The sequence below is a fragment of the Apteryx mantelli genome, chromosome 1 (assembly GCF_036417845.1).
Source record: "Apteryx mantelli isolate bAptMan1 chromosome 1, bAptMan1.hap1, whole genome shotgun sequence".
Taxonomy (NCBI): Eukaryota; Metazoa; Chordata; class Aves; order Apterygiformes; family Apterygidae; genus Apteryx; species Apteryx mantelli.
The window spans coordinates 128355673-128381156 of record NC_089978.1 but is presented as its reverse complement, the minus strand read 5'-3'; the positions used below and the strand labels follow the sequence as shown (position 1 = coordinate 128381156).

The 25484-nt window shown below is 41.0% G+C and overlaps 1 protein-coding gene across 1 annotated transcript; it reads left to right on the top strand.

Annotated features, from left to right (window-relative positions):
• The first annotated feature begins 260 nt into the window (after positions 1–260).
• On the top strand, positions 261–24617 carry CCDC80 (coiled-coil domain containing 80). The gene is made up of 8 exons (XM_013950115.2): positions 261–877; positions 1240–3143; positions 7099–7255; positions 12158–12294; positions 12748–12896; positions 16361–16464; positions 18086–18166; positions 20114–24617. The coding sequence occupies exons 2-8, from the start codon at positions 1248–1250 to the stop codon at positions 20458–20460; spliced, it is 2871 nt and encodes a 956-aa protein (XP_013805569.1). The 5' UTR covers positions 261–877; positions 1240–1247; the 3' UTR covers positions 20461–24617.
• The last annotated feature ends 867 nt before the right edge of the window (positions 24618–25484 follow it).

The following is a 25484-nucleotide window of genomic DNA, read 5'->3' as shown; positions in this document are numbered from 1 at the left end:
CTTACAGGACTATTTCTTTTCTGGACAGTGTCTATTTAATGGAAGGAAAGAGAAGGAGGAGGTGGGGGAGTGCAGGAGAGCTTGGAAGCGTGAAGGAAAGAGTTAAGGTTGGAGGCACCCTCTCTCAAGTGCTCTGTGATGCTGTGCAGCGTTTCAGCCCGCAGAGCCTTCCTTCTCCTCCTCCCTTCATGTGTCAGAGTGGGGAAGAGGCGGGTTCTGCTGAGCTGTTAAATCCTGAGTGAAGTTTCCCCCATTTCCAGTGGCCACTGTTGTTAGAGGCTGGTTCAGAGCACGGCTGGGGTTACCCTGACATTTCTGGGATCACAGCCAGACAAGAAGGGAAGGAGAAGAAAAGCCGAGATTTTTACAATTTGCTTTTGTCTAAGAGAGCAGAAGGGAGCAAGGGAAGCGTCCTTTTTTTTCAACATCATATTCCTGTGTTTTTCTTCAGCCTGGAAAATATATTAATGCTGGTGCTTTCCTCTCTGGAAACAAAGGAGCTAAACTGGACTGAGGAAGCAAGAAACGGGAAAGCGGCTTGGGGAAGTTTAAAAGAGAGAGATTCGGGGCAGCTGGGAGTTCCCTTTTCTTAAATGAAATCCCTGCCTGTGTGGGTGACTGGTACAGAGAAAAGCCAGACCTGCAGGTAAATGGAGAAGCAGAAATACCAAAGGAAATTGACATTGGTCTCATCCTGCTTGTCAAGAAGGTGAAGAAAAAAGAAAGTTAAAAGGGACAGGGAAACAGACAGACTCTGCAACCTGTTGGGTTGCATAAAGATAAATCACTGAGCAGCAGCAAAGCTGTATGGCATTGCTCTCCTTTTAAAGGAAAAAGACTGGAACCACATCTCTGGAAGGGGAACTTCCCTGGGAGTGTAAGTTTCAAGTTAAACGATTAGCTTTCCACTCTATGTACCAGAGCCTTTCTTTGTGTGTGTTTGTATATGTGTATGTGAGAGCATGAGAGGGAGATAGAGAAGGATGTGGATCACAGAGTGCTTTTAGACAGAGTCATGTTAGAGATGGATGATCTTATTTTTGCATAAAATGATACACTCTGTGCTTTTCCTTAAATAACCTGTAAAATGTACAAAACCACCAGGACAGGACTGAGGTGTAATCAGTACTTTTAAATCACTAAAACTAGCCAGTCCAGGTTTTGCTTTTTCATCACTCATGCAAGATATAAGCATACTGTTAAGACCTAACTTTTTCTCCTCTTCCTCCGCACAAGCAGATTGCACAATGAACTGGAGAGCAGTTCTCAGCTTAGCCCTGCTATGGGCAGCGTGGCTAGTGTGCGGCTCTGAGAAGACGGCAAGGCTAGCAGAGAGGGGGAGCCGTGGAGTCAGGAAAGTGCCTCTTGCTTACAGGGCTCCAAGCAGCCTCCTGAGAAGGTCTGGAGCATCCCTGAGGAATTTGAGCCAGAATCCCCAACATCCTGTCACCAGGAAGGATTCTTCAGCATCTCCAAAGGCTCCTGCCAATCTTGTGCATGAGGAAGTACGCCCCCAGGCCAGGAGCATGGGGACCAGAACTAGACGGGTACAGAGACTCATGGCTGCAGCTAAGTACTCAAAGTCCGCGATGATTAAAGATGAAGGGATATCCACTGCGTCCCAGTCACAAGCGGTACGTTTTCCTTCAGGGTCAAGTTCCCCAAATGTCCTGGCCAGCTTTGCTGGGAAGAACCGAGTCTGGATCATTTCTGCCCCTCATGCCTCCGAGGGCTACTATCGGCTCATGATGAGCCTGCTGAAAAATGACATCTACTGCGAACTAGCTGAGAGGCACATCCAGCAGATTGTGTTGTTCCATGAAGAAGGGGAAGAAGGGGGAAAAGTCAGAAGGATAACTAATGAAGGTAAAATCCTGGAGCAGCCACTAGATCCTGCCCTCATCCCTAAGCTCATGAGCTTTCTGAAGCTGGAGAAGGGGAAATTTGGCATGGTGCTGCTGAAGAAAACTCTACAGGTGGAGGAAAGGTACCCTTATCCAGTCAGGCTAGAGGCCATGTATGAAGTCATTGATCAAAGCCCCATCAGAAAAATTGAGAAGATGAGGCAGAAAGGCTTCATCCAGACTTGCAAAGCAGCTGGGGTGGAGGGGCAAGTGGTTGAGGAAGGCAATAATGGGGGCAGCACCCGGCCTACCCCTGGCGGTGGACAAGTCCAAGTGCCGGCAAGGAGGGAGGAGCCAAGGAGGAGCAATAATCAGCCAACGAGGACCAAAACAGTGAGGAAACTGATGACGACCACTGTGGCTCCTCCTCCACCTACAGTAAGGACCACCACCCTCCCTCCCACTACCACAATTACCCGGGCCACCACACGTGCAGTGATAACAGCAAGCCAGCCTACAACAACAACTACACCCCTCCCGACCACACAGAGGATCTGGACCACAAAGTCACATACCACCACGGAGTACCACAGATTGCCTGTAGCCCCTGAGGCCACCATACCACGAGTAACAGCCTCTGAGGGTTTCTACTCTCCTGTGTGGAATGCAAACCGCAAGGACCGGCAGCGCGGCCACCCAGAGAAAAACCAGGCAGCCACACGGAGACCAAGCAAAGCTTCCCGCTACAACAGTTTCACAGAAGTCCCAACAGCCCCCTCAGTGCACTACACAAAGGCAAGCATGGGTAGATTTAAAGATAACCGAACAGACAGGAAGGACTATAACCACAGGGATCCAAATATCACACCAGGGCAACACAAACCAACTAAGACCAAACCACCAAAAAAGAAGGCCCAAGAAAAGATACTGAGCAATGAATATGAAGAAAAATATGATCCAAGCAAGCCTACTAGTCCCCATTTAGAGGAAGAGATTGCAGTGGGAAATATTCCCCCAAAGAAAGGAAAAGAGTCAAAGAAGCATGACCGAATGGATAAACCTGAGAAGAAGAAGAAGAAGGAGAGACCTGACAAGCTGCAGAAGAGTGAGAAGCAGTCTAAGAAGGACAAAGCTGAAAAAAAGAGCAAGCAAGACAAAGACCGTAATAAGAAGAGCAAGAAGGGGAGCAGGACTGAGAATGAGGATTTCTCCAAGCCCAACAAGAAGCCTTTCTTGTACCCTCCCAGGAAATCAGTGACAGACCTGCTGGAGTATTTTGAAGGCAAAAGGCGTCTCATTGTAAGTAACTTGTTCATCTGTATCTTATTTCATAAATGAAGTCATATCTCCCTCCTTGTAAGAAAACGGGGAAGATAAAGTTTGTGATGGCTTTGTATTACTCTTTTTGTTGCTTTTATTTAAGAGTAATTAAAGGTAAAATCTCTAGATACAGAGGATCAATTTCCATCAGGGAAATTTTCACAGTCTCATGTTGGCCACCTTACATGTAATATGAACATCTGTCAGCCAGGTGGTTGAAACCTCTTTCCAGTCATTTCCATGAGCCACCATATAGCCATCAGATTATTTTGTTTGAAGTGGATATGCAGGTGTCAGAATCTGTTTAGCTATGATCAATGAAATGAACTTCCAGTGTGGATTATATCCAGTCATCACTTCGTGGTACTTGCCAATGTTACCACATTTCGAGTCTCAGCAAGTCCTGCCATCTGGCACACCTGTTTTATATTGGTGCTAGTGTCCTAAAAATGGAAGCAAAACAGATGGCTTGGCAGTACTAGAGCATGTCTGACTGAGTAGATGCACCAAGGTGCATGATCAGATGTGCTGAGGTAGGATTGCCACATTTGCCATTATTTCTGATGGGAATTGGCATTAAGAGCTTTTATACATCTTCAGAGATCCCACACAAACTGTTTATTTTGTTTTGGTATTTTTCCATGCTGTTTTAATTACATCATAACACATTGGTAATTTTTAATCTTAGAAATTCAGCCTGGTCTGCAGTTACTTCTCCCAGGGTTTAATAAGTGTTGCATGTTTTTCCAACTACTTATCTAAAAAAACACTTCACCTGGGACAGGAAACAGTTTTAGCTGTAGTACAAATGTTTTCTCTGGCAGATGGCACACACTCTGAAAGGTACACTTTGAAAATTAGCTCTTTAAAAATATTATTGTGGGAGCTGGTTTCTTGCAATTATTCCACAACATGCCAGACTGCTTGAGAATTAGTGTCCAATAGTCAGTGTCACAACCATAGTTTTGATCTTCCTGCCCCTTATTCCAATACAAATAGCAAACATGCCAACCTCTGCCACTGGAATTTAATTACTTGTTCTGCTGATGATTCACAGACTTGAGACTTGAGAATGCAACTTTCTTCTCCCCCTTCCCTTTCTTCCAGTTGTACAGGCTACGCAGAGCTAATAGGAGAATCACATCCCCCAATATTTTGAAAGTGGAGAGGAGCCATATGTTTGAAAAAGTTGAATTTGACTGAATTTTGCAAATAATGCTTAATAGCTAATTGTTATCTAATAGTTAACCAAATCAAAACCTCAGAGAAAGGAATTGCACAGAGTTTGGGATCTTTGCAACTTGGTAATATATCTCAATGTTCCAGTTTCCAAGAATATGTGCAACATCAGGACAAATAAAAACAAAATTTAAAAAAGAGCCAAAAACAGAGCTCACAGACATCAGACTGATAATTCATTGCACCAACACAGTCCTGGCAACTTAAAGGTCAGACTGAAATTTGAACTTTCAGATCCTAGGCCACTTCTCAGCTGGGTTTCAAAGAGAGAGAAGTTGCACAAACTCAGGTAGTCAGGCCAGAACTCTCTGAAGACAAATTATTATACCATGCTGTACTTTAATTTTCCAGTATCTAATATCACCTTTTGCTTCCTTTTCCTGAAGTTTACTGGAGAATAGGTTTGATTCAGCCATCAGTAAAGGCAGTGGCTGAAGTCCAGTATCTCTTTGACATGCATGGCACATGTGCAAAACAAAGAACTTTTCAAGCTTATTTAAATTCATACACATGTGCCTATTTGTTTAATCCCTTCCCATCATACAACCTCCTCAGTCTAGCCAAACTGTTCATCCCCCTTAACAGCTGGATGAACTCTGCCATTCATGAGTCTTCAAACTACCTCTCAAAAGAATTAGCCTCCGCTGCTCCAGAAGTGGTTCTACCTGAGTTATCCTTCATTGTTTTGTTATACTTATGACATTTAGTCACTTTAATAAGCTTTGGCTCTCAAGGACATTGTTTCTATCCTCTTCGAATACATGAGAATTTTGAGACAGATCTGTTTTTTCAAGTCCTACGCATCATTAAGGATTTCAGATTGTAGATTTCAGTGTGAATTTCATACATCCAGAATTTCAGAGGCTATTCTGCGTTAAGTTCAATGGTTGACAAATATAGGACCCAGCTGCAAAAACTAAATAAACATATGGATTTTGAGTCCTGCAGCCTCACCCCTCTTTAGTGGGTGGTTTGTTGCAGTTTTATTAGCCTTGGCTCTTATTAGTCTCAGCTTAGTGAGTCTGGGATTTTTGTTAATTTCTCTGCGGTGATGAAATGCAGACCCATGGTTTATATATAACACTTCATTCATACACACATGCACATACATGCACATGCACACACATGCACGCAAATGCAGATACATACAGAGGTCTTAGGCTAAAAGCGTTTTTAATACTGCCTAGGTTAAAAGAGTCCTAGAGCAAAGCTTTGATTTGAACTTTGCTTTGCCTCTTAAGTGTTCCCTGTTTTGTTCTATAAGGTTTGATGAAATAGGTTAAATTCTGACTTCACTGTGTTTTCCTACCTAAGGCCTCTGAAACTGGGAGGACAATAGAGCCAATCGTCCCTTTTTGATCTGAGTCCTCAAATTCTTTTCACAATCCCTTTTTTCACTTGAAGCATTTCTATGCAAGTAACATATTACATGTTGTGGCCCAGAAATCAGATCCTCTTTACGCCTGATTCTCATTTACCTTCACGCCCCAGTGCTATAGCTCTGCCAGGGGCCTTTCTATAAATGAGTCAGATCTTATAAGCCCATAAATGCATCTTACATTTTAGCACATTGATTAACTGGATTCATAAGGAGTGTATCATAAAAATTAGCCCTCAAGGCCCTACAAAGTTAAGGAGGTTAGAAGATGATTGCATCTGTTACATACTGAAGCATAAGTTTGCAGTTGAAGGATTATGGTGTTTTTTTTATGACTCTAAACCACAAAATTTGGATCCAGATTCCAAATCCCTTCATGTTTGGGGTATCAGTGACAGGTATTTGATTTCACTTCACTTCTACCAGTTAGAATGATTATGTTGCTAAGGTTAGGGTAGTCCTCTCCACTTTCTGCTGCAGATTGCTGTAAAGCGCTACTGCATGTTGTTCCACACACCCCTCCTCACCTGCAATGTCTGCATCCCAGTGACTGGTGAAGGATATAAGTTGTGTGCTTTAAACTTTTTAAAATTTAAATCTTTTTAATTGTTAGGAAGCTTTGATATAAATAGAGGAATACAAACTGTAGAGATTTTTATACTTATGTTGTTGTAATTGTTCCTTCTCCTGTTCTTCCTGAATAGCCACGACTTCTTGGCAAATAAAAGACATCAAAGTGGCTTGGAAGAAACTTAAGCTAAATCAGCAATTTTCATATGAAGTCATAATGACCTTATCATATCTTCAAGGTCTTCTTTATGTGGCCATCAGTTAAATAAGTATTCATGTAACACAGTTGTGCTTTGACTGTGACAGTCAAAATGGCAGCCAGGAGCCCTGCCTGGATCATGGCACAGGGACAGAGCAGCTACCATGTTCCCAGTGCTCCCACTATGAGTGAGTGGGGGAAATCCTAGATTTCTTGCATGCCTGAAGGCTGTGAGGGAGACCTGATGGGACTGGAAAGGGTAAGGGATAATAGGAGTATACACAGTTTTCTGTAACTTCCAGTACCACTTCCTCTGCCAGCACTGGCAGCAGAGGAACTGGTGCCAGCAGCTGGCAATGCCTCCTAAGGTTTACTTCTGGCTGGTTGATCACCTTTGGGTCAGGCTTGGGCCTAAAGGTACACTCCAACCACAAATAAATAAAATAAAGCTACAGAGCTTTCAACAGTGGCTTGTTCTCTTTCAGTGAAATACTCATCTGCTTCATTCCTTACATTAAACAAGCTCTTTTGTCTCTGCCACCAACTAGCTGATCACGACCCCCAAGGCGGACAACACCATGTATGTACAGCAGCGAGACGAATATCTGGAGAGTTTCTGCAAGATGGCCACAAGGAAAATCTCGGTCATTACAATTTTCGGCACCATGAACAACTGCACCATGAAAATTGACCACTTCCAGCTAGGTTCTTTTTTTTAAATAATTTCTTTCCATCTCATGGGCAAAATACAGGCAGCAAAGGGAGAAATCTCCCCAACTTGGGTAAACGTCTAAGCAAGGCTGTGGCACCTTCCAACCCACTGCTTCTCCCTCCATACCCACTACTCCCCTTTTGTATTTACATAACTGTCTCTGGTATTTTCCATGTTTAGGCTTCCAGTGCTGTAACTTGAGCAACTTCAGCTTTCTTTGTGGGAGTTCTTAAAACCAGTAAAACAGCAAAGTAATAAAAGGCAGAAAAATGCGATGAGAGCATGGGACTGAAGGGCAAGATCAGACTTGGTTCTACCAGTATTTTGAGTACCAAGCTCACTGTCTAACAGAATGGTTGCCCTAACACAGTGCCCCTCCATTGCTTTTACGGGCAGTCAGCCATGGATGGCTAGACACTTGCTAGCACATTTTAAAAACTGCCTAAAGAAAATGGCTGTTGTAATGAAGGAGAGGAGGTTATGAGGCTAAAGGGAACTGTTTGAGATTATATTCAAAATGTGGCCCAAGCCAAACTCAATAAGATTACATGCCCGTCCTGCAACGTAACATCTTCTCATGCCTTTGCACTACTGAGTTGCAGTTGACTTTTGAGCACCATCTCACAAGGTCATGGAAAAAGCTTCCTTTTGCAGAGGCACACACTGGCTAAATACAGGACAGACACAGAAGCTTACCAGACAGACCCCTTGCTGCAAGTTCCTTTCTTTATCAGTTTTCCTAGCCCTAACAGCTGATTTTGAGATGTTCACAAAGTGAGTATTCTCCACACTAAGGGGAAGTCCAGGCACATCTTCCCCTCTGTACTGGCAAGCAGACATTGATTTAGAGGGAGATTTCAACAATAGCCTCTAGATACAGACTTTTCAAATTTGCTCTAGCATACCTGATATTAAAAGGTTTGCCATGTTGTAAAGATGTTCATCTCTTTGAAGCCAGAGTTCTTGGAGAAACTATAAATCAGGTTATGCAGGTCTTACAGTGTAGCTCATTTAGCCTTATCCACAGCCACCTTCTTTACATGTGGGGCCATCTCTCTTAGGCAGCTTTGAAATGACTAGTGTCAGTGTTCAGGTCCTGATGGAAGGCCCACCAAAGTCAGTGGGAATATTTACCTTGATTTCAGTGGAGTTTGGACAAAGATTTCAGGTCCCAGTCCAGCAAAGCACTTAAGCGTAGGTGTCACTTGAAGCACGTAAATGATCCCATTGCCATCTACGTTTAAAGGTTAATACCAGCCTAAGTGCTTTGCTGGACCAAGGCAAAGAAATAATATAAAAACTACTAGTTTTGCTTATGATTCCACCACATATTTCCTCTGGAAGTTCATCTGGTTTTACCAGACCTCGGGAAGAGATGTGTGATGGACTGGAAAGCTCAGGACAACAGTCTCTTCCAGGGTATTTCAGGTCCGGCATACAACTAGCCAGAAGATCACAGATTTATAACTGGTTTCCTGCCATGCCTCTACTACTCTGAGAGCCTACCTGGGGGAGGACCAGGGACCTTGTGTTCCAGGAGGATGGGGAGTCCACATCCAGCCAGAATATCCATTCTGACATCTCCTTGTCATATCTGGAGTGAGACAGGCTTTTCCACATCGGGCCAGTGTTGCTCAAGATCACTGTTTGTGCATCTAGACCCATCTGCCTGTCAGTGCTCTGTATAGGGTTATATATAGCTCCAGTCTGGCTAATAAACATACATTCACTCTGACACAGACCATACTCTTTCAGCCTGTTCCAAACTTAGCCTACACCCAAACTTTCCCAAAACCACACAAGTGCACAACAGCTGAATTCTCAGACAGGAGGAATTAACTTGTTGAGCACAGGAGACTTAAAATGGTGTAGGTTGAACCTTGGCAAATACATGAAAATGTCACCTAAATTGTGCCCAAAACACCAAATACTGAGCTTTTTTAAAAGTCCAAATAATATAAATGTCTTTCTATTCCCCCTGCCCCTCTCCCCTCCCCTTCCTGCTTGCATGGCCTTTTAGTGCTGGTGAAATATAAATGACAGCAACAAGAAGGTCTATAAAAAAGACTTTTCATCTGAAATTTCAAACACACTCAGATGTAGTGAGTGAAAGATAATTCATTAACACTCTGTTTGGCCTAGATCAGCTCATACTGAAACCAAAGAGCATTTCTCAGTTTCAAACTGAAATGAGGCAAATGCTGAGTGTCAGTGCAGTGTCCTTCTCTTCATCCGGTTAGCCAGGCAATCTTTTTCTTCCAACTCTTGGGAGCAGGGATTTAGTGAACTAAACACCAGCCAAAGGCTAGAACCCACCTACCTTAGAACCAAAGCCAATACCTAACATTTTAGGCCACCGTACTGCTACAACAACTGCTGAACCTCTTTATAACCTCATTTGAATTATTTGTGAAGAGTAACTCATCTTCCTGACCTATCTATTTGGGCAAGAAATGTATGAAAAAAGTTTCCACACTCCTTCAGTGACCTTTTCAGCAAAATGAGAGAGGAGTTGGCAGGTACCAGCACAGTCTCATCTCTGTTGTTCTTCACGCTGATCCCAGGCATCATTTATGACAGTGGAGGTTAGCGACAGATAATGAATTAGAGAGAGGTGTTCAGATCAACTCTTTCTTTTTCTCCTTAGAAATCCTCTCCAAGTATGCACAGCAGGCTAGCTCTTGTGGCTCTTTTTTTTTCCCCTGAAACATTCTTCTTTTCTGTATCACTCTAGTAGTCTAATTTTCTTCTTTACATTATAAGTTTTGAAAGAAAATATCCCAGCAATGGAACTCTAGAGTGCTATCTTCATGCTGATACCTACAGTTTTTAAAGCAAAAGAGTATCATGGGTCAGTTTGTTTAAGGTAGTGCACCATACAGCTGTTTTCTATCACATTTCATACTACCATCTCTTGCATTATTCTACCTCCAGATACGCCAGTAAGAACATTCTGATTTTGCTTTGGAAGGGAATTGTTTGCAAGCATCAGTATGAACTTTTATTCTATGTTTTAATGGCAAGTCAAACTTGCCATTAGTTACAGATAAATATTGTTTATGAAGTATTGTTTATGAAGTACTGATGTATGATTTACAGATGTTTTAATAAGTGAATAATTGATTAGTAAGTCCAGCAACCCACGAGAAAATGGGGAGTTTATAACATTGCCTCTAATCGTTTATGAAACTCTCAGCTGAGGCACGTAAAACCATGTGCAAACATATAAATTATGTCTATAGCTTGATGAGTATAACCAATTTTAACATTTGATGCTTTTTTTTCTATAAGAAATAGGTTTGGGGTGTGAAACCTAAAGGTCAGGTTCTAATCCAAACATCTTCACAAAGTTTGAATTTAGTAGTTTTATTTAACCTATCACAGAGATTGGGCCTAATGCAAAATTTGAATCAGATCAATATGCTCCTGAAGCTTGTGCTTGTTTAGAAATGTATTTAAAATACCCTACTGTTTAATGAAATCACATCTTTTCAAAATATATAACCCAGTTCTTGAACAAATATTTTCTGTTGCTGTCTGTATAATTCAGATCAGTTCACCTCAAGTCTGTCTATTTGCTGGTGAATAACGGTGGAGCAGGGGACCGGAAAGTTGGACCTTTTGATTCCCGTTCTTGATTAGCATTTGCTTTTCTATTTGACTTCAGGCAGATCACTTAAGCCATGCTTGAGATCTCTAAGTGAGGATATAAGTATTTATATCCCAGTGGTGTCATAGGGCATAAGCAAATAACATTTGCAAAGAGCTCTTTGGTCTTCAGGTGACAGATGCTTCATTTTGCTTCATTTGTGATTTGCCTTGTCTTTAGCTTTCCAGGCCCACAATTGCATACAGAGGCCTATTCCAGCTTTCTCACAGTTGTAAAGTGCTGTGCTGGATACTACAGTTGCGACTGAGTTCATGACATAGAGCCTTTGAAGACTTGGCCATAACACACCCTGTTTTCAGGGGAAGTAAAGAACCTCAATACCTCCAAAGGCTTGTTCTGTAGCTTTTCAAACTTCTCTCTTTAGTCACAAGACTGTAACTTTGTAAATGTATACTCATAATTTCTTTTGGTATTTGTCATCATGTTATGGTTTGGGGTGAAAGTTTTAGAAAGAGCATATTATTCATTTTTCATACTAAGTATAGGAAAAGAGGCATAAAGTTTTTAGTTAGTTAAAAATCTTTCTAAAATTCTGTTTTTTTTCCATTTGAATAATTCTGTCAGGGTGCTAGAATGGGAAATCATCATGTGCAAGGGAGATGGAGGAGTGCCACAGCAGAGTATTTATAGAGGACTGGAGACCTGGAATTGCCGTATTCGATACATTAAACAGAGTTTCTGGCTTCTTGTAGTCACTAAACCTCCCATGTCATTTTTGTAAGACTGGAAATGTTAAAACTCTGGTGTCCTGGCCAATGTCCAGCTGTACGAACTATAGTTTACTGACCCAAATTCTCTATGCTGTTTTATTTGGATATGGTACTTTCCAGATCCTGTCCTAAAGTGTTGAACAGTTTCTATTTTCTGTTCCAGAAGTGGCTAAATTTCAGGAGTCGGTGAAATGATTAATACATTAATGCACATGTATAAATATGTTTGAAAAAGTGTTCAAGACTTTTTCAAAAAAGAGCAGGCAACCAAGTTTTTTCAAAAGCAAGTAGAAATGTTGAATGCTGAATTACTGATTTTCTGAAAATACTGAGACTGAAAACTGGACAGTTAAAAGCCATGGTGCTAAAAATCATTGCTGGTTTTGAAGACCTTGCTTATGCAGCAGGAAGAGGGCTTCTGGAAGATGAATTTCCCCCTGTCTTTCAAGATAAAGCTAATGGCAATGTGCTGTGTGATTCCATGACTATTTTTATTTTTTCTGTTTCATATTAAGATAATGAGAAGCCCATGAAAGTGATAGAGGATGAAGATCTTGTGGACCAGCAGCTCATCAGTGAGTTGAGGAAAGAGTACGGGATGACCTACAATGACTTCTTTATGGTGTTGACGGATACCGACATGAAGGTCAAGGTGAGGGTTTGGGCTCTTGGAAAGAAAATCTTTGGGAAATTATGAAAATTTTGAAAAATCATAGGAGACTGATACAGGCTTGCACATGAGACACGTGAGTGATGCAGGATTTTGTCATTGCTGGCAGGGAAGTTAATGTAGCACATAGTAGCACATAGTGTTCTAAAACACAGTTCAGTGGCCCACAAAAGAATATAATGACAATTTGTTGGCTGCAGTGGTCTGACATGTAGCCTTATCGCACTGGAGAAAAACTGAAAATATGCCACTTCCAAGAGCAGTCTGACTGCAAAAAAATATATTTTTTCCATACTTTATAGTCTGTTTTAGGCCTTGTTACCTGGGTGTAAACAGGGATACTTGAATCTCCTTATATCCTGCAGTGCTGTGATACATGCATAAAGACTGCTAATAATTGCATCCTTTTCTGGGTCTGTGCTTTTTGCTTAACAGCAATACTATGAAGTACCCATAGCAATGAAGTCCGTGTTTGATTTGATCGACACCTTCCAGTCACGAATTAAAGACATGGAAAGACAGAAAAAAGAGGGCATTGTCTGCAAAGAAGATAAGAAGCAATCCCTTGAGAGCTTCTTATCCAGGTATTACCTTCTGCTCTTATCTACTGCTAGTCCTAATAATAATATTCTTATTGTAAAAATACCCATCCAACAGTATTTGTAATGATTCTTTATGTAGATTTCCCTGTAATTACAGTGTTCAGCAAATATAGAGATGTAGCCATAGCTGAATGCAGTCTTGTACAGAACAGAGCGCTAAAAGTTAGGATGCACATTCTGTTTACTGACTGACTGAATGTTTTTTGGACACTAATTTTCTGTACCTCAGTTCCCCCACCGTGACATGGAGACAACATTGATTTGCACCAGAAGAGCAATGAGGATTAATTCACAGATGTTAGCTCAGTATTTTGAATGTATGAAGCCACAATGTTTGTGTTTCAATCATCATCACAATCTTATTAATCCCATTCTAATTCCTTCTATGTAGCTTGAATCAGTAACTAATTCTCCTTAACTTACTTCTTATCCTGCTTGAGATAACTGTTGGTCTCTGCCAGTATTAGTCATGCATAGTATTAAAGGCCTCACAGATGTCTCTTGTAAAATGTATGAGAGAACTCCTGCAGAGAGACAAATTTGTTTATGTAGTCTCTCTATGCTCTGTTACTTATCTACCTGTGAAACCTAAATTCTGAGTGATAAACGCATCTGGACTGTGGGGAAATTCAGATTCACAGCAGAGCTGCGCTGCTAGAGTCCTCTCTGTTAGAGGATATTTTGCATGAAATTAGGGCTACTCCTATCACTCAGGGCTTTACCTGTAGCTACTGCATCCTCCTCTTGTACTATCAGAATCCATGGGGTACACAGTTAATGCCAGATGGCTATAAAAATAACTGAGACAGCATGCTGGACTATGACTTGAGTGGGAAAGAAGCAACATGGGCAGGCAAATGAATAGATTGTTGGTTCATAAACATTTTAAAACTCGATGGCCACTCCAACAGAAAAAGAACCTTTAACAAGATCCACCCCACCCTCCTCACCACCTCCTGTTTAGTTCTCAGAGTGATTCATCCTCAAGACCACCAAGAAGAACCACAGTTTGGAAACAGCTGTCCGGCACAATAAAGAGCTTGTATGTTGGAAAGCGGCAGGCCCCAAATCCTTCTTTGCTTGCAAACAGCCCTAGTAATAAATACTCTTTAGGAAAACAGGCAGAAAAAATGCAGAATGTTGCATCTATAAACAGAACTGCTGCTGCACAGAATGCATTTGTTGTCTGTAAAATAGGCATCAGGTTTTAAATACTGAGTGGACTTCACCAACCATGGCAACTGATCAGATTCTCAGCAAGATTAATTTCAGCCTTGTCCAAGACTATCTTCCTGCCTGAATGAGAGTCCTGGCATCATCTCTCCGGTGTTGCTTGTTGGGGTGGTCACTTATGATAATGCAAATATTATTCTTAACAAGCCTGGTTGGCGTGAAAGGAAACCATGAGAGCCATAGCTGGCTTGAAAGCCACATGTATCAGGAGGAGAGCCTCTAGTTTTGGGGGAATCCCCCTATAACACCTAGTCACTGGCTGGACTGCTGGCTGGACTCACAAACCAGAATGGGATGTAAAATAAGGAAGAGGAAAGCAGAGTGCACACTGGGAAGGGGCTGGCAGCATTGTCAGGACAAGAGTGTTGCCCTGTACAGGGTGTTAGCTCATTCCAGCTGAATGCATTTTTCAGTAGGATGTGGTCCCAAACAAGGACAGGTACAGGGATTGCCTGGGGCAGGAGGAGAGACAGCATGAGTGGGTTTCAACCTTTTTCAGCTCTGTGCATCTCTAAAGGAGTTGCAAATGGCTGGGCAGTGAATTGAAGCCTCCAGTCAACAGGGTTTGCTGTTCTTATTTATTTTTCCTGACCCCCTTAGAAGTAGTATGTAGACTTCAGGGATGTGTGGCATGCAAGGAGAAACTACCGGACCAGATGATCTCTTCCAGACCTGCTTTCTGTGATTTGTTCCACCACAGCCAAGGGGCTGAGCTTTGTCCTATGCATATACGAGCCAGGTGAAAAGGAAATTAGTGAAATAGGTATGTCTTTTGTGTGTTGCAAGTGCAGCTGCTAGACACGCTCCTGTGTCATTTCGTCTTCCAATGACTATATTTCCCCAATATTTTAAAAAATTTATTAAAGATAAAATACTCACAAAATAAAAAAGAATCATTAAAGAATCTTAAAGGAGCTCACAAGGAAGATTCCATCCTGATTTATGCCCTAGACAGAATCTGATCAAACATTTTCATTCTCAGTCCTTGTTTATAGGCAGCCAGGTGCTTTTTCTATACAAAACAGCACAAAGATGGGGGTTTTTTTCCATTTTCAAAGGAATAGTCTGTCCTTCTGAGCAAGATTAAAATTGGGGAACTTTGCTTTTCATGCATTTTTTTTTTAGCAATAAAAATACATGGAGCATCAGTCAGTCACCAAGACAAAGGATTAGGCATTAGGCATCCCCTGCTCTTTCATCAACTTCCTCTGCAATTTTGAGCAAGACACACCATATTTTTTGCTTCTCTCAAGTGGAGTAATGACTCCAAGTGGAATGAGCCATTGCATTAGCCTTTATTTCGAGGTCTTCATACAGTGCTGCAGAAAGGCAGGCAATTACTGTAGCAGAGCAACATCTGTATCCATTTAAAAGATCATTTCCTGCTATAAAAATATCCCTGCAGCTTTGTGAATTCCTGTAAATCTGATTTATTTAGGTTTAGTGAAGAAGTATCTTTATTCAAAAACGGGGTTGTTTGGAGAGTATTACATAACCTTATAGTAGGATTTTAAAGAGGTTACAAGTGTCCCTCTGCCATTGGCTTTCTTTGAGAGGACAATGGAAGGTGCTCCTCGGGGCAAAAATTTGGTTAGATGGGGCATACCACATTAAAAAAAAATCCAGGATTTATCTTATTGCTCCATACATGTCTTATATAGCCACAGGCTCACACAGACTCATACAAACAAGCTCAGATTTGAACCCATGTTAAAGATATTTTGAGTGAGCGTGGTAGAGAAGGAAAAGAGGTCATTGAGTATTTACAAAGAAGTACAAGTTATGTCTGAAATGAAGATACACCCTAATTCTCAGACAGCCCTTGGGCTGCAAAATAACTGAGCAGTTCCAGCAACAGTGAATGACGTAAAAGCTAAAATGTCTAGTGAGAAATTCTACAGGAATTTTTCTTTCCCTTGACTATACAGTTCTCAGCATTGTTAAATCTACTGAAGGTGACTTTGAGCAAAGATCATAAGCTTTGCAGTGTTAGTTTGGTCAAGCAGCCAAACTGCAGATGTTTCTTTGAGAGTTTTGGAGTTGCAAAATTGAAACAGGCTTTATCCTTTCCCAGTGATGGATGGAACTGGGAAGATCTCCCATCCAGCTGTTACTTAGAAGTTGTGAGAGGTATGACATATCTCAGCCTACAGAGAACAAAAATCACTCAAATCATGCACTATAACAGTGCCCTATTGCACTCCTCTTTCCAGGTTCCGATGGAGAAGACGGCTGGTGGTGATCTCTGCTCCCAGTGATGAGGACTGGGCTTATTCCCAGCAGCTTGCTGCCCTCAGTGGACAAGCCTGTAATTTTGGTGAGTCAAAGGAAACTATACTCTTGCTCCCCAAAACCACATCCTTCCTGGTGATGTGATGGATTCCTTTGCTCAAGTCTGAACCTAGACAGTCTGAGGAGTCTGATAACTGGAAAGCTTGCTATAGCCACTCCAAATACAAATGGAAAATATTGTGCTAAGCAGGTAGTACAGCAAGCCCTGACAGCTAAACAGTGTTCCTTGGAATCCTTTGGGCGGGGCAGGAGAGGTTAGCACTCTGAAGTTTCTTTTTGGATGTTTCAGAAGATAAGTAATGTAACTATTGGGGCTTGTTCTTCTTTTTCTTCTAATTGCACACATTAATAACATAAGTACAATGCTTTGGGAAGGGCAGATCCTCTCATATCCAGCTCAGAGGTGGGACAGGTATCAGGGAGATGCGTGGAGGTCAGCTTTTTTCTTTTCCTTCCTTTATCACTGCCCAAACATATAAGAAATCCTAAGGGAGGACACTTCAATCCAATAATGTCCCTCCCAGCCCCACAACTAGAGGTACATAAGATCCAGCTATAAAGTCAGTGGAGAGGGATGGGCTCCTTCAGGAGGCAGTTGGGAACAAGAGCTGGAAACACCCTTCTCTCTTTCCATTATGAAGCCTAGAGAAACTTACTCCCTAACTTAGGACTCTCATAATGCAAGAACCATGCATTGTCCAGACTCGACTCCTACAACATAATGAACCAGGTCCCACTGAAAAGCCACTATTTCAATACATTTTAATTGTGCCTGAATAGGCATCTGCACAATATCATTATATTATAATATATCACACTGTCTGTTTCTTCATAATCACCCAGCTTTCATTCAGAGCTTCAGCATCATCTTATTTGGTAGCTACCAAAGTAACTTGCAACAAAGACCTTTGTAAAATGCATTCCAAAGAACAGAATATGACCAAAAGAGTTAATTCCCCCCACCCTTTGTTAGGGACAGCCTGAAGGAGATCCAGTGAGTTCCTAACCCTTTGTCTTCAACAGGCATTCTTAATGAAGTGACGTATTTCCAAGCATCTTATCTCCAAGTCCTAAAAGCAGTTATATCAAGACTTTGTAGATCATACAGACTCATGTTTCACAAACAGTTCTGACAGTCCGTAAGCTCATTTTTCAAAGCAGAGACAACAGTCCAAGCGTTTGCAGAGAACAAACGAAATAAGTAAATGCCTGTTCTAAGCCATATCTTGCAGTGATTTGCAGTTTAACTGTGATAGGTTATAGTGCCTCTAAATAGTTTGCCACTGCGTGGCTGACATGTAAGAGCTTTACTTATGATTGGAACAGCGCGCAGGCATTATAAATTTGGGGGATATACTCTGCAGTTTATTGGTGTCTAATGTTTGTACCCTCGTGTTACAGAACCACACCAGCTTTTATGCAGCTGATGTCATGCTTACTGGACACACTAGCCTATCCCCATATTTGGCACAGATGATGTGAGCGATAGAGGCTGCAGTGAAATCAGTAACTGTCTTCTTCATAGAGGGCTGGTGAGACTGGCACCTAATTTAGCAAGCACAGACATGGCTGATTAAACTGAAATCTACCCATGAACAAGCAGAAAGATCTTGTCTGACTCAAGACCTCCTTCATTTCCTTCACAGGTTTGCGCCACATAACTATCCTCAAGTTGCTAGGACTCGGAGAAGATATTGGTGGTGTCTTAGAGCTGTATCCAATTAACGGTAAGAGACTGTTTCCAGCTTCTTCAGTACTGCCCATGAGAGACATTACACAGAGCATTTCTTTGCTGTAATTTTTTAGAGGGATGGATATGACTGCAATTATAGTGTTTTTTTCTTTTGTTTCTTTTTGTTTGCTTTTATTTCTTCTTGTTTGTTTCTTAAAAGCTTTCTTGATGTTCCTGTGCTAAAGGTATGTGGCTCCATCAGGACAGAAAAACCTAAGGATTATCTGGAAGGCATCTCACGTCTTTATCTCCAACCTAAACACAGAGTCTCAAATACATTCTTCTCCTGCCTTGCTTTCAAAGATAAGGGATGTCTGTGCCTTTTACATGCTCAAGAGTTTGCAGGGCTCTGGCATGCTAATACAACAAAGACCCAGCAGCTTCTCTTACACAGGTCCCTTATTATCTTCCTTCCACTTGCATCTCAGTAGGCTGATTCAGTGTAGCTTTCCCCAGGAGATCTCACTGTCAAGGTACACTTCAAAGGCTATGGGCTCCTCTGCTACCTAATCCCAATGACCACCTCCATCATTGGAGAGACAAAGACAGGAGCTTATTCATTTTTACAGTTCTACCATTTTGTTTCAAGATGAGAGAACCAGAACTGCATGCAGTACGAAAGACACCCACAAACAATAGGCTTCTATAGCAGCATGATGATACTGGTTTTTTTATTATTTTCCTCACAGTTTCTAACATTTGATTTCTTTTTTTTATCGTTAGTAAGCACTGAACTAGCCTTTCACAGAACTCCCTCTCATAACCCCCAGGTCTCACTCCCAAGTGATAGTAGTCAGACCTCACCATTTCTTATGTGAAGTTAGGGGATTTTTCACCACTTGCATCACTTTTATCTGAGCAGATTTTTTCTGTCACTGACCAGTCATACAGTTTCATAAGTCTTCACAGTCTTCCCCTGTCCTCACTATTCTGAATATCTCCATACCCTCAGTTCACTTCCACACCTTCGTGCTCACACCATTATGTGCATCATTTATGAATATGTTGAATGGCACTAATCCCAGTACCAACAGTTGTGGGACTTCCCTAGTGACCTCCCTCTGGTATAGGAATTGACCATTCACTCCTACCTTCTGTTTTCTGCCTTTTAACTTATTAGCTATCAAAGTTCCTTTTAGTGAGCAACTTTGTCAAAAGCCTTTTGGAAAAACACATAGCCTGTATCAGCTAGATCACCCTTATCCATCTGCTTGCTGACCCACTTCAGAGAACTCCATGAAATTTGTAAGGCAGGATACCACTTTATAAGAGTCATGTTGCCAAGTCAATTACATTTATACAGGTATCCACCGATCCTAGTCATCTTATACTTTCTACTCATTTACCCTGTAAAGACTTAAAGTTTACAAGCCTGGAGTTCCCCAGATCTGCATTAGAACATGTTTTTAAAAGTGGACATGCCATTTGCCACATGCAGGGGTCTCACCTACCATGACAGTTTAAGAGTGAGGCTCTATACTGCCATTAGTGACCCAGCAAATTCATCCTGACCTTCTTCACACTATCACACTTCAATTCTAGTGATTTCTTTCCCTGCAGCAGTTTTTCCTGAGCTTTCTGTATATGTGAACCCAAGCAGCACAGAAGCCAAAGATGTGCAGGTGTGTTGGACAGCAAAGAAAAGGCATGTCACCCTCTAGTAACTTCAGCCTAGAGAACAAAGACAAATTTACCAAAGCTAATAAACCTATTAAAAACACTTCTTTAGTTCACAGCCCAGCAACCTTTCATTTCAGGAGCAGGAAATCCTGATTTGTAAATGAAATAATGTAAAATGAAATAAATGTGAAAATGTAAATCCTACACTACCAACTACTGGGCTATATTCAGTCTCACGTTATGACTCATTTGCCTACTAACTGTTGTTGTTTATTTGCCTAACCAAAACACCAATGCAGTTCTTGATCTGATCCTTTTCTAGGAAGCTCTACTGTAGACCGAGAAGATATCCCAGCCAATTTGGTGAAAGACATCCGAAATTATTTTCAAATCAGCCCAGAATATTTCTCCATGCTGCTGGTTGGGAAAGATGGAAATGTCAAATCCTGGTATCCTTCTCCAATGTGGTCTATGGCAATTGTATATGATCTGATTGATTCTATGCAGCTTCGGCGTCAGGAAATGACGATTCAGCAATCGCTCGGCATGCAGTGCCCAGATGATGAGTATGGTGGGTATGGTTACCATAGCTATCACCAGGGATACCAGGAAGGTTACCAAGATGACTACCGTCACCATAGAAGTTACCACCATGGATATCCATACTGAAAAGAACAACTTAGCCTCTGACTGCCCTGTGCCTGTTTTCTAATAGCTATCCAAGCAATAGGTGGGCCAGATGCAGAAAGCCTTCCCATGTCACCTAAATATCCATGCCTCCTTCTTCCACTGTTCAGTCAAGGGACATTGGACATTTGCCTTCTCGAAAATGCACAAGCCTTTACAGTGAAGCAATTCAAACCAGTAGTATTGATGCTTTAAACAATAAAGACTCCTTTATATTTTTAATCCTTTATAAACAAAGCGCATCAGCAGTTGCTGTTTGTTTGTATTAAAACCAAACAAAAAATCCCCACAGCCCCAGTCCATGGACACAACTGTAGGGCAGGACATGAACTGTACAACAGACATTGCAACGCTCTTTTTAATGTTTTTTTTCCTAAGGAGAAAAAATAAGTATATTTATTGGAAAGTGAGAATTTTGCATTGTGCTGATGAAGACAAGCAAAGGACACTTCAGGACTCTCCCAAAAAAGGAAATTTTAAGAAGCATGGGGCAGGTTCTTTAATAACAATTAAAAAAATCCTTTTAAAGTGCCTTGTCTAAAAAGACAGCATCCTTTTAATAGTGCATCAGCATTGTAATTAGCTGACTTTACCAATGAAAATAAATTTTTATGGCTGTGGCAGGTTTTGTTCCAATGCAATACAATGGAAAGTTCTCATAAGCACAGAGCCTGCTGCATGGCCATGTAGTCTTTTAATTGGGGTCCCTTCTCTCTTAGGTCCTGCCCACTTGACAGTTAAATCCAAGCTAATAAGTGCGAAGTTGAAACACCAGCCACAGCTCTGAATTACAGAAAAATGAAAAGCATTATTTTCACCAGGATACAAAGAAAAATCTCTCATTCACATATATTTTAAATGAGTTGTAACTAGCTCTCTATAGTAATGTTTTAATTAAACTATTCCTCCAAGTTTCAAATTTCCTTCTACCTCTTCTTCTCATACCCTCCCCTACACACACACACAGACAAACAAAAAAAAGCACTAGACTAAATTTTAAAGGTGTTTAGGAATAATTTGATCTGCTACTCAGCCAGCTCTATTTCTGCCACACTTTCTGGAACAGTTTCCTTCTCCTTTCTCATTGCTGCCTTTTGGACATTGGATCTGTTGCACCATCATACTCTTGTTGAAGTCAGCAGTAGGAACTGCATGCACAGCCATGATTCAATACAGTTTGGGTTAGATTTCTAAACATTAAAGACTGCAGGAATATTCTGAAGTGAAAGCCTCATAAAAACTTTTGTAATGGCACAATGGTCACTTCCAATGCAGAAGACACACCTGCCCAGTCACATTTCTTTTTATGGTCTGTGACATGGATGCATCATCCCTCATGCATACATGCAACAGGGTATTTTTATTAGGTTCTTCCATCACAGCAGTAGCATAGGAACAGGTAGAAGCTACAGCTCTGAACAGCACCCTCCACAGTGTGATATCTAGCATTTTCTTGGTCCTTTTTTTCTGGCACGGACAAAAAACAAACCTGGGTAAAGCAATAGGTTCACTCAAAACCAGATGCTTTACTTAAACTTAGTCACAAAAGGTCAGGCCCTGCTTGCCCTTCTGAATGCCTGGAGAGCAGACACAGATGTGAAGAGGTCACAAGGCCTGGCTAGTTCTTTCCTAGCACTACAATCCTAGTCACCCTCTGGGACAGGCTGCCCTCAGTGCTATGAAGTCCAGTCAGCACAGAACACAGCTTCAGACTTACCTCCCTCTGGTTTATAACTGAAGCTGAGCAGGGAAGGTGGGCATTTGAAAGAACCATTTTGAAAGGACTGATGTCTGCAGAGTTTTTCCAAGCTCTCCCTTATCTACAGTATTTTAGCAGTAGCAAGGACAGGGAAATTCAAAAAACAAAAGAGAAATGATAAAAAAGAATCACAGTACTGAAGTGTTTCTAGAAGAAACATGGAAGGTCCCACAGCACAGTTTCAGAAAACAAGTGCTTATTGCATCAGTGTATTGGGGTTAGCTGCCTAATGGTCTTGGCCTAAAGCAAACACAGAGGAAAGTGTGCCAGATGTCTAACAGCCATCTCTTGTAGACAAAAAAAGAAACAGCTTTGAAGTGTTTTCTTTCAGGTGTTCATTTCAACTTTTTCTGCATTCTTGTTTTTCATGTAAAGTCTTTAAATGAAAGCCCTTTTAACTCACATTACAAATCATGAGTTGGCGGAAACCAATGTCCTGTGCTGAGCAGGAAGAGGAAAAAATTAGCCTGCCAAAAGAGAGGGCAATACCTGATCCAAATTGCATGTTTTCGCAGAATTCAAAGTTATGCATGTACCAAACCCAGTCCAGGCATTCTGTGGGAGTTGCATTGAACAAGATAACTCCAAACAAGTTGTTTGCTTACAACAGGACACTGGGGGTTGGGATGGGCTTTTAACCAAAACTGTATATTTGAATAATCATTGAATTTGAGGAAATCTCAGTATGATTTTACATCCTGGGGCTGATTCCTGCTTTCATTACAAACTGGCTCAAAATTACTAGAAACTTTTAGGGATGGTTTAAATCCTGATTTTGCAACCCACCTCTCCCTGTGGAAAACTAAAAGCAAAGCCTGAAGGAACACCAAGACAGAAAGTCCTTTCAACAACACTGTATAGCTGTCTTGAAGACTACAAGCATTATGGAGCTACAACACTCCAAACTGGTACTTCACTTTATCAAACACAAACCAGATTCAAAGCACTGTATCTGCCCTCCTACAGCATCACCCTGAGAATGGGTTTATTGAGTTTAAGGTCCTATTTTTACAGTTCTTAGTGGGAAGATTCCACATGACAAGGAAAATTATTTCAGAACTTCTCTTACATATCTGAGACTTGATTCAGCTCCAAGATGGATGTTTTCATGCAAGGCTGTCTTCCAAGCTCCACCATGGCTCAGTTGCTACATTCACATAGTTGAAATTAACCCAAATAAATATTGCTTTAATTGGCTTGTCTTAAACAAAAGAAAATGAACACATCTCTCTTCCTGAGAGGTTTTGCAAATTACTTCCTCAAACCTGGAGGGAGGAACTTAACTTTCCCAGCAGCCATTAAGTTCAAACATTTGTGAATCTGGACACTAAATCACAGCTTAGAAAGAGCATGCTCCCTGCCCAAAGTGTTCAATAAAGACTACGTGGCAAAGTAAATGCTGAGTTCCAAAAATTTCCTCATAAAATTCCCTATTGTCATCTGAGGAGAAAAAGAGTTTGTTTCAGACATGGAGTATGTGAACAACCATACAGTAGAAATACTTACCCACTGTCACTGCAGTGGTATTTACATAATCCATTTCCAAGGCATAGCTCTATAGAATATCTTCCTTGCTAATCATGGCTGCTCTCCAGCTGACAATGGTTTACAATCACTTCCTCTAACAAATCTCACATATATAGTATTTTTGATTATCTCAATGGGCAGCAGAGTGCACTGAATTGCATAGTTATACTTTTGCGTTACTTTACACACTTTTTCATTGCTCGGTTGATGCAAATCCTTACTCATTTTCAGACAGTAGTTAATGTTGATGTTATTGCAAAGGGAATATACAGTTCTCATTATTAAGAGAAACCTTTCTGGCAAATCCAACAGAATCTCAAAATCAGTAAGCAGGACAAGAATTGAAAAAAAGACTAGGTACACTTTATAAAATTTGCAGATCAGTCCTTTCCATCTCTCATTTCTCTTCAGGCAGATATTTGAGTCAGGAAGCTCAAACATTGTTTTGAAGACACTCAGCATTGGTTTGATGAGATGTCTTTAGAGGTATGAGGCTGATTTCTGTTTTGACTTTACACAAGACAAAGCTCTCTGGAAAAGTTGATGTAAAAAGCTACTGCTCATGCAAGTGCAAAGCAATCTATAGCTAACAGTTTCTTACACTCTTTTTGGAAATATTTGCTAAAGTTGGTAACTATGATCGCAAAAGATGATGAACTTGGGCAAGTATATATTGCAAAGCTGCATGTAATGCAAAAAAAATGAAAATGTCTTACCACAGTTAAGGCTTTACCAGTTTGAGGGGAGTTTTTGTTGATGGTGGTGGTAGGGTTTGGGGGTTTTTTTTGCATTGACGTTTTCTTTCCCAAAACAGGACATCACACATCAATAAAAAACATGTTTCTGGAATTTATATTCAGGTATGCTTTCCTAATCATTCTGTATAGATCCAAACAACTAGGATTCTTTTTGTTGAAATCAGCTACTCTACAAGCACAACAAGATCAGCTGTAAAAATTTTTTCAGTTCAACATTGCTTACAATGTCATCTCATATAAGCAACAACATTAATTTCATTTTGTATAATTCTTCTTAAAATATGTTAGAAAAAGCTCATACTCCAGGAAAAAAGTGAGAAACTAGAACAATAATTTACATTCTTAGTTTATAAGCTGATAGTCATTGCCAACAATTGGAAACAGGCTGTCCCTCTTGATGGATCAATGACAGGAGGTACATTAATTAAAATAGCTACAAGCCATCAACACAGTATGCATAAGCAAGTTGTTAGTACACAAGGCCTGGGAACAGGATGGCAAACTGGAACAGAGGCAGAATTGTCTTCAGCCCACAGAAAAACACATCAGTAGCTGATTACTATACAGTGTGGTATAAGGCTTTGAGACTGAACTCATTACACATCCTCTTAAGAATTCTTTCAACAGTATCTTTCCACTGAAAAAAGACCCATTCATGAAGGGAGGAAATTATAAGCTAACATCTTTTCCACTGTTCCAAGAGAAGAGGTTTTAAGAACACATAAGAAACTTTTTTCTGCATCCCCATCTCCTTCACCCTTCTCAAGATTCTCTGAATTATCTGAATTATTCATCTCACTCAAAAGCCAATCCAGCAAAAGTCTCAACAATTCTGAGATCACTGCACCTGGCACTCCGCAAAATGCTCTCCCCCTCTCTTCCCCATCCCCCTGTTTCTATCTCCAAAATGGGTGTAAACCTTTACCAGTCTTACCTGGTGAAGTGTCACCAAATGAAATTGC

What these genes read in the sequence shown, in the direction of transcription:
- CCDC80 (XM_013950115.2), top strand. Translation starts at nt 1,248, where the DNA reads ATGAACTGGAGAGCAGTTCTCAGCTTAGCCCTGCTATGGGCAGCGTGG. An exon ending in ATACCGACATGAAGGTCAAG is followed by an intron (nt 12,295 to 12,747) that starts GTGAGGGTTTGG and finishes TTTGCTTAACAG; the next exon opens with CAATACTATGAAGTACCCAT. An exon ending in AGAGCTGTATCCAATTAACG is followed by an intron (nt 18,167 to 20,113) that starts GTAAGAGACTGT and finishes ATCCTTTTCTAG; the next exon opens with GAAGCTCTACTGTAGACCGA.